This window comes from Bombus impatiens, unplaced genomic scaffold (assembly GCF_000188095.3).
Source record: "Bombus impatiens unplaced genomic scaffold, BIMP_2.2 scf_0442, whole genome shotgun sequence".
Taxonomy (NCBI): domain Eukaryota; kingdom Metazoa; phylum Arthropoda; class Insecta; order Hymenoptera; family Apidae; genus Bombus; species Bombus impatiens.
Window position 1 is genome coordinate 1,523,391 of NT_176861.1, and position 10,398 is coordinate 1,533,788.

General features: G+C 40.0%; 1 protein-coding gene across 1 annotated transcript in view; it reads left to right on the plus strand.

Moving 5' to 3' along the window:
- LOC100741674 (protein expanded-like) overlaps positions 1-10,398 on the plus strand; it is a 126,558-nt gene that overhangs the window by 78,066 nt on the left and 38,094 nt on the right. The window contains exon 4 of the mRNA XM_024368401.2: positions 8,066-8,165. Within this exon, the coding sequence (XP_024224169.1) occupies positions 8,066-8,165 (100 nt within the window). The remainder of the gene's footprint in view (positions 1-8,065; positions 8,166-10,398) is intronic.

Below are 10,398 nucleotides of genomic sequence, written 5' to 3' on the forward strand. Positions count from 1 at the left end.
AACGAAGAATTTTTATTCTATATTTTCGACTTCTTTTTTTCGCGTAGAATCACCCCCTTTCCGCTTGTACCACCAGTTACCAATCACCCAGGACGAGGGTCCTGTGGGGTGTCGTGCGAATTATAAACAAACGGTTGCTGAGCATGTGCGTAGTGGGGCTAAGACGAAAGTTACGAGGCTGAGACAAAAGACAAGGGGTTGCTAAGGGACATAAGCGAATTAACAGCAGTATGAGTTGAGAAGCCAGAGAGTGCGAATTGCGTTATCGAGATAGTGTTGCTAGCGCTTTTGAGAGAGAGTTGAATCCTGAGAGTGACGAGAGTTGCTAATTAATTATCTAGTTGTCTTAATTATAATACGTTATTGCGATTAGTTCGCGTTAAACAGCCATCGTTTCCTGTTTAATCAACATCTGTTCAATCCATTTATTATAAATAAACTAATTATAATAGTTTACGACACTGCATTAGTTAGTAGTAATAGAAAATACTCGCTAATTTACGCTGATGATATAACAATGCCGGCTCTTCTCTGAGACGAGTGATCTGTTAAGCGTTGGAGAGTTTTACGATCGAACTCTACTTATAAGAATAAAATACTAGTTAATATCGATCGATTGAACTTCTGTTTATCAACGCCACTTATCTGAACGTAAACTCCCACTGTACGAATGAAAAATCATTATATTCTATATAGTAACAGGAAGAACGAACGAGCCGCTATTATACGAAATACAGTTGCAAGAAGCATTTTTGCCTCGTTGGGTTCATAAGATTTGAGGTAATGGGCGTGATAGGTATTGAAGGAACGCTCGAATATATTTAACAATAAATATTTATTAACAAATATATTCGGTGAGTACACTTGGTTATTAATCGCGGTTATTAATTTCGGTTCGCGGTTCACGATTACAAGTTCGAACTTGGGTAGATACGGTTCTATATGCGATGTCGAGCATATTGCCTGAGATGTCGAGCAACTCGGACTCGCGATTGCTGCCAACTACCGACTATCAATTCGGACAGGCGTCTCACGACCGACTTTCCGTCACGATGATGCTGCTTAGAAAAAACTATGATGTGTCTAAGGATACGAGATCATCGGATTCGTCGAAGAAAGCGTCGGTTTGGAAAGTGAGGGAAATGGACGTCGCTGTTAATTGGCTAAATTTTGGGTTGATGGTTGGAAAAGGATGCTAACCAGTCTTGAGAGAAAGTTGCTAGCAGGAAGCGTCGTATGCGAGGAAAGCAGATCTCCAGTATCTTCAGGTAATGTGTGGTAGGTATAGGGACTGTTAAGACAAAGACTATTTGTTCCTTTGGAGGACCTTAGCTAAATAAATCCTAAGATTTATAGCGGATCCTTAGGCTAGCTGAAAATATTCTGTAAGAATGTATCGGCATGTGACGGTCATCTTGTCCGAAGGATAGGGTCTTTGTGTAGCGAGTCACGGGACAGAAACCGTTGGAAAGTTTGCTGTCGAGTGCCGCTACAGATTCTACTGTAACGAACCCGATGATTTTGGTAGGTTTTTCATCGAGACAGACCGATTCGATCGGTGTCTCGAGTGTGAGAATCGATCAATAGTAGCTTGTGTCGCGTCTACAGGATTCGCTACAGGATGTCTCTGTCGTTGCTGATGGTTTCGGTGCGACTTACGTTTCTTTCTATCTTTCGATAAGTCATGTTTTGCGCATCCTACGCGCTTTTCAACTCGATCCATCACTTTTCGTTCCACTCCGCGTCGAAACACGTTACAAAAGCACGGACAGAATAAAACGAACCTCCTCCCTCGCATGTACAATGTCCTGGGCAGAGTCGCGTTGCTAAACAGATCGTTCTGATTCAAACGATCTCCGACTTGAAAAAAAGATCACCTCGTAAATACGAAACCGTGAACGTCGGACACGATTCGTGCTATAAAACTAGCGCGATTTCAATACGTATTCTCGATGTTGAGCATTCGCAATTTATGCAAATCGCAAACCACAGCGAATCCGTCGATACTTTGTCCAGTTTGCCTCGCGAACGAGACAAGGATCGGCCCTGGTCCTGGAGCTGCGTCCATTCAGCTCGAAAGTCACGGATTCCGATGATGTCACGACGGTACAGTATAAACAGTAGGAAACGAGGTTACGCCAGGTTCCATTTGAATATTCGTAGGTGTCCAATTCCATGTATATGTGTGTCTACCTATTTCGATTCTGCACTAATCTTTCTTTGCCTGTCTTTCCGTACTTCCGCCTATATCGCTTCCTTTTTCTCTTCGTCTGTCTGTCTTTTTTTTTGGTTATCGCTTCTGTCCTTGTTTATCTCCGTCTATCTCTCTGTCTAACGTCTGTCGCTATCAGTAATTCACCGACCGCAGTAAGAACAATAGCTACGGCTACTCCGAGGACTTTTCCATGATTATACGGTGCTTAAGCTGTGATTACCATGTACCGTGAACGAGCTGCCACACGGTACGCCGATCGTTTTTCGCAACAGTAGAAAAGAATGGAGGTTCTTCGTTGAAGAGGCGTGTTATTATACGGAAGGAGAGTATCTGTTTCTAGCAGAGGACTGCGCGTTCTTTTCTCCACACGGCAATTGGTAATTGCTCTCACGTTCGCTCGTTTCGCTATTTTCGCTATTTTTCGTGCAATGTATTGCAGCGTGGCTTTGTGAATTTGACGTTCGATCGCTGATAATTGGATAATCATAATTCGTACTTTCATATTTGACACTAACGTATAGTATTCGGATGACAAAATATTCGGCTACAACGACGTTTCTTGGGGGTTTTGGAGATCGTCGAAGTTCAGAACGACGCTCTGTTTTTCACGGAAATACGACGTAACAAATTTGAGTCAACCTGTTCGTGTACGCGTCTTCGTGGATTTTGACGATACTTTCTCAACGTTTGGTAGCTTAAACTTACTCTTTGTGTGCATTCGGATCGCGAGTATTGGATTAGGTTTGGATTATTTTTATTTTCTGCGTGCCGCGCCGTGAGCCTTGAGGCGACCTCGTGATCATACAGAAAGCGGCATTTCGAGCTTTGGCTTTAGTTGCGCCATCGCAACGATATCGCGTGAACAAAAGTTACCTGTCTTCATCGCGTTTTACGCGGATTTCTACAGTTAGGACCTTTGTCAGCTGAATGTTCGCAAGGTGAATTTCTAAAAATGTTCGTTGTCACGAAAAATGACCCCCATTTACCCCAAAATACCCTCCAAAAGACACATTCGGATCAAAATGTTCAGCAGCCCGGACGCTGCCTTTCCCGGGAATTTGAACGTTTTCCGTGCTCTTTCAATCGTTTAGCTAAAATGTAACAAAAGACAGGAATGAAATAAAATTTGTCTGTATCGAGTATCAAGCGAAGAACACGTAATACCAATATCTCGAGGATAGTTTTCTTTTATAGCGAGTTCAACCTAACATTGTCATCTTTCAAACGAAGAAACTAGGTTGGATTAGCAACGATAAGAACGAAAAGATTAACGCTAAATTATTGAAAATATTTTCAAAATCGACCATAAGGTAATCCTTTCTTCCTCGTTGTTTTTTTTTTAATTCGTTGGCCTCCTTAGGAATTCGATCGTTGAGGATGAAACAGCACACGATCCCACTATGCGCTACAGTTCCACGTAGCAAAAATGCTTTCGAGTTTACTTGCTTGGTCGTACGTGGGCAACTCGCATAATTTATTTGAATCCGGTGGAAGAAATATGTATTTAAGAAGCTCTCGTTAAGCAGCGTTGCATGTTCCCTGCGTTTACCGGGAATCAAGACGAAAAGCGTATGATACGAAGGTTCGTGCGCATTCCGGTATGCTTTGAAGCGTTAAAACATGTCAGACAAATTCCAACGTTCGCTTATGCACGTACGATAAGCCCTACGGATACGAATGTAATCGGCTACCTTTGAAATCCTTCAAAAAATTGCGGAAATCATTGAGATTCCTTCGACGATGGATAACGAGGATGCATTAGATAAGAAACAGGTAGAAAGATGATGTTGATCGGGTGGTAATTAATCGATTGGTCATCGAGAAGATTTTATTCCTCTATTAACGACCAGAAAAATATGTATCCGTGTATTTTTCTTATAGATCTCTCGAGTATTTTGATTAAGTTCCTTATGCAGATCGGCTAAACCATGCGTTATTGGCAAAGGTAGAAATAGTCAGTGAAAAATTAAATGCATGTATCATGCGGATTATTCCTCCGGTATAATTGGAAATTCTTGCACGTATGGCCTGTAACTCTGATACAGAGCGTATACGTATTTCCATTTTGCGTTCGTTAACTCTTTAATAACCGTTCGACGATATTTTCTATATCATCGATTATAATTAACGATATATTTAAATCACGTATTCTCAGAGTCACGTATTGAGATATTTCATTTGGTCATGCTTTTAATCGGACAATTTTTTAGGCTGAATATTCAATTGCCTTTCGTTTCTAAATGCGCGTGAACGAAGCTTTGTACATAGACAGGAATTTTATGTTACGAGTATCGTAATATTATCGAGTTGCTGTAAATATAGTTTCTAAGATACCTAACAGGGATTAATAAGAGTAATCCGCTTTCGAACAAAAATTTATAGCAAAAGTAAAAACCGTCCGAACGAATATGCAATTCTTCCGCGGTATAATATTATCGTAACTAGTTCATTGATTTCAGTTTTATGATGTTACCCTGATGTTGTTTCTACCTCGGCATTTGTTTGGTCAAGTCTATCAATACAATGCTAAATATAACGTTAAACGTGATATACATATGTGTATCGAAACTTTATAATTGATTTTTAACCAACACAGTGGTATAATATGTTCTGTTAATGATACTCTTGGGAAGATGTTCTCCTTTAAATGTTGAGCATGGTATTAGGTAATTTGTTTAAAATCTTATGTTTGTGAAAAACATAAGAAACTTTTTGTGCAGAAGAATAGAGAACTGAATACTATCTCGACTTAAAACAACCGCAATATCACTTGGTTGGAAAACGACATTTTTTATAACAACCTAACGATATTGTAATAATGATAAGCAAATTACGGATACTTAGGCAATTTCATATTTTTATTAACGTCACTTAGGGGGACGAAACGTAGATATTTTTGCATATAACCTATACTTTGTACGTTTTTGTACGTTCTTTAACATTAAAAGTTTATGATTTTACTTACGACTAACCATCACAGTAGACTAGAATTCTTTTAATTACCGATGATCGCTATTCGCGACAAATTTTCCGTTTACTCTCGATCATCGTCGATTTTTACCAAAATCGTTAATGTTAATTACACACTGAAAAATATCCTTAAATGTCTGATAATCTCTACCATTCGAGGAAAAATCAACTATGTCTCTGTTATTTTTCCCACAAAAAAACCTTCACCTTTTTGTATCCTTACTTTCCATGCATAATGCAAACAGACGACGAACAGCTGACGACCCATTGACCAACGTAGACGACGCATCTTCGTATTACTCTAACAGTATGATTAAGATGTTGCTGCAAGTATTACAATCGAAAGGATAATCCTCGGCATAAATCTTCTTTGTCTCTGCAAAAGGACCGAAGACAATCGAAGACTATTGCGAGTTGTTCTCGCGTCCTATGTATAATACATACTAATACGTACTAGGAGCGAGGTGTATCGCGTCACTCTGATCACGTTCCGATACATTCTTTTGTCAATGCATGGCACCACGGAGCATAGCTACGTCTGCAGGCTACCTACCACGGGACGGTTGTAACAAGTCTGGTATGTGGTACGCTTTCACCGTTTGCAATATTCATACATCCACGCATTGTTATTACATGCTACGCGCGCTGCAGAATGCCAGCGTGCATGTTACGAGTCGAAGTGATAAAACCATCGACTGATGATGACTTTTTCGAAACCCAATCGCATGGCTGCCATCGGCATTCAACTGTGGAAACGTGTCCAACTTGTCGATTAAGCCGATGTTCTTCACCCAAGAACGCATTTAAATCGTTGACGTTCTTCGAATAAAATATACGAATAAAGATTTCGTTAAGTTTCTCGCATTATCAGACTCTATCAGATTTACCATCTTTCCGTTTGCAATAAGGAATATTGTATTTTCATGTTGGGAATAATTCGATGGAAAGAAGATACTTTATTGCGCTATACGGTTATTTTAATTGAACTGCGAAGAAGCCTATTCTCGATTTCTCTCGTCCAAGCTTTTTACGTTTTAAACATTTCTTTCTTTTTCTTATAGGAACATTTGCGCGGAATCCTTGCTGTTATTTTTATTGCACCGTGGAGTTTATCTTCGCATTCTTTCGACCAGGCTTTTGCTAGTCTTTGCATATTTTTTTGCGCACATGTTTATACAGAAATCAAGTATTGCCGTCGCTATTTTCAATGTTTACGTCAAAATTGTCATTTCTACGTGAAATAAATGCAATAAATACGATATTAACGAGAAAATGATATTATGAAACGATGTGGATTTTCTGCAAATTCTAGAAACGCTATTTTCTCGTTAGTCTAGGAACAAGCGCTTGCCTGTAACTTATTTAAATAACAAACTCTCAAAATTCACAGAATGCATAAAATATCCAGAGTTAGACTACTCTTTGTAATTTGTAATATTAAAACAATAGTAAGACAAATCTCCATTTATGAAGATACAGATTTGCATAAAAATCTGCAGTCTAGCGATGACTCTTAAAATAATTTCTTAATACTTCCTTTTCTAATTTCGGTATTGATCTGGAGGTTTTTCTTCGCAATTTAAAAATTAGCCTTTTCTTACGTGTAATAGAAATTGAATAGTCTATTTCTAATCGATCGAATGACTATAATTAAACGAATCGTAGTGAATATTTTACGTAATTCTTAGCTAATCTTAAAAAGGATTGACAATGATTATCCTTTCAAAGAGCTATTGATCGGCACGAACGATCACGCTTCTACAGATCTTACAAATCATAAAATAAAATTGCAGTCATCATTCTGCGAAGACTATAGACATAAAAAGTAAATGGATTAAAAAATATACTTAAACGTACAAACGTATACATTATACATACGTGTATGCCGGTACTTCTCAAGAGATTAATTGCGAATGTTATGTTCTCCGTTCTGATTACGGTCTCTCCTTCTTTTTTTCGCTAAAATCGTTTGAGAGATAACGCGTAAACGTCGCTCAAAAAGACGCATAAAATGGGTTGACGCTAATGTCGTTTACACAAGGGATTCCGGTTTCTCTAGAATCTGGGTTACCGCAACTTTAAAGCTATCCGTGTATAAACGGTACATTTTCTGTCTCGTATTACGCGCGCCGAGCTAACCATGAAAAATACCGCGATATTAATCGATCTTTGGATTTGCGGGTACATCGATGCGGAAGAATCGGTCGAGTCTTCGGGTAAAACGACGTTGATCTGTATATCAGTGGCAAGTTGTGGCAAAAATATAGGAAATAAAAAATATTTAATATTATTTGGGCGTAATCACAATTACGATATTGTATTGACTTTTTGCGAATATCTCGGAAACTAAAGCCGAGCAGCGATAACATTTACAGACAAAAATTGTTCGGAATGTCGATGTTCGAGTCAAAATCGACGTGTACCCTGATGTAAATAACTCGCCGATCGTTTTCCTCCTGGTATTTGCGAGCAAGAGATCGTGTTCGTACATTTTCAAATACAACCAAACGGTACGAAAGTGTGCGAGACAATTTCGCTGTTCCTGATTTTTGTGTTACGCGAGGCCATAGAATTTCCCGAACTCGAACGTCTTCGGTACGATTCACCAACGTGGCGTAGCGTCATTTGACGATCGCGAGCAAAAGCTATTGCGTAGAGCGTAGCGTACGTTGACCTTAATCGATGCTCGCCTGGGGGTAGATTCGGCGATTGTCGACCATAGTTGACGCTTATACCGAACAGTTGAATTGTACCAGGAATTTACACGAGACACGATACATTACCAGTTCGATCCTTGATCCAGCAATCTGCCAGCCCTTTCTTCCTCAACTTTATTTGTTTCTCCGAATCTAACTCTTCTTCGTATACGTATCTTTTCAGGCGAAGTCGAGAGTAAAGGAGGTGTATGCGCAGACATGCATGCTTCTCGGCCAGCAGGGCATGCGAGACTGCGAACTGTTCGGCCTGGCAATACTATCCGGTGAGTAAACGGGCCACCGGAGGCCCTTTTTCTCTTCTTCTACCTTCTGTCCATATTCCGGTGGGCGCTCTCGTTTCCGCTGTTCCATCGTTTAACGGACAAAATGCGGTCAGACGGGCCGATGAGCGTGGTGAATGACTTGCGGGGTAGCTGTATCCGCCTCGAATTACGACGCGCCACTTTTTAACCTCCTCCGGAGTAGATCGGATTACCGAAGCTCACGCGAGCCATTAGGTGTTGCGTTTCGCGAGTGCACGAACCGTTTTCTCAATCACGATCCAACCTCTTTCGCTACGTGGAATTACCCTTACGACCCTCGTGATCATCGACGACCGTCGTTAACTCCGACGTCCACGGATCTTTCGCGTTGGTCTCCGTCTTTCCTACCCTTTTAACACGGAACGGATCGAACCCGTACGATTCGCTGAATGTTCCCAGGTGATTTGTTTAACTCCTCGTATCCTGCAGGTATGTTTCGGTTTAAGATATAACGAGACTGTAAAATGAATCAGCAGTTAAGGTAATTATATCGTGGATGCGAGAATAGCGAAATCGACAGACGAATATGGGAATTTAAACAGCCGAGATCCGAGAAAAATATTTGGTACAGCGTCGATATACTTCATACATCGAAACGGAAGTCCCTATCTACGATACAATTTTTCTTTTCTCTTCTTTCCGTTGAATTACGTACCTTTCTTTTTCATCGGTGACAATCGTAAGAATATTTATGTTAATTACGCATGTGTGTTAAAAATAGTAAAATAACAGTAAAATGATTTCAAAGCACGGAGGACCGATCTTTTACTTTTGTTTAAAAACAGAAAATTTTTTAGAAAATCGAGTTTGAAAATTTATCGATTAGGTGTACATACGTAGAGTTGGCCATAGCGTATACAGTATTGCAATTAATTAAATAAATTACACTTTTAGAACTGACATACTGCGAATACTAAAAAATTATAAAATAATAAATATCTTGAAATTATTACGTTAGATAGTTCTATAGTTACGCAAATGTGTGGTAAAATAGCTTTTTACAATCTCAGAATTTATATAACTCAATTTTGAAAATAAAAAAGAAAACCAAGTATTTGGCATTGACTATCACAACAAATGAATAATAAATAGCGAAAAACGATAAAAAAAATATATTCAGTTGGCCAATACGGTTTTCCAGTGACTGCGTTATTAAGCCTTTCGTGTCGTATCACATTCAACATTTCACCCTAACTGGTTTATATATCGTAATTAATTCATCAAATGTATATATCCCGTGTAGATGAATATCTCTATTTCAACTATTGACCAATATAACGTTTTATGCTTGAAACGAGCCTATTTGGAATTGAGTGGAATTAAAGAAGCCAATTCAACTAAAACGAAAGGATAACGATGCGATAAGGATACTTTCACTAGCCATTCGATCGGATCTCTTCGCGGTGCCAGCGACACTCTATCCGCTGAGAATTCAAAAGGCCGTCCCGGCCGAGATTCACTCGGTCGAGGAGAAAGTGTCCTAGACGCGGCATCGACCTTTCTGGTAGTCGCATAGCGAACTAAATGGAATAAATTAAATCAGCAAATTGAACTAAACGAAACAAACGAAATTTTACTCTAACATTATCGAATACACGCCAACTGGTGTAAAGAAATTAAATACAAAATCAGAGCAATTCAAAACGCGTACAATCACTCGTGAAACTAACGACAGTGCGTCAACTTTGTTTCCATAAAAGTACCGCTTTCTTCCTATCCTAGAGCCATATGGAGCAAAAGACTACAAAGACCATCGATGTTTCGTACACGAGATTTCTCTACCGTCGAACAATCCGAAAACCAGCGAGATTTCAAATTTTCAAAAATAAAAAGATCTCGTTGCGAGTGTTCTGGAGCATAGAGAATAGCAGGACTTAAATACCACGCAAAGAGAGTCCTCGCCGGGTAATCCGTTGACTAATCTTGAGATCTTTCTGCATAGCCATGGTCTTCTTGCTTTCCCTTGCCCTCTGCCCCGGTCCCTGTTCCGTCCCTTCCCTTCACCGAATATACTCAGCTCCACCGCTACCCTCTCGCTCTATACTCTCTTGCCTTTCCACCAGTCATGACAAGCCGGTCCGACTGGTACCCCCACTACCACGGGGCCCGGACCCTTCTTGGGCCTCGCAAGGGCCCTGCGGGACCCCTCCCTCCTACATTCCAACGGGGCCCCATCACGGCGAGCCTGAGCTGG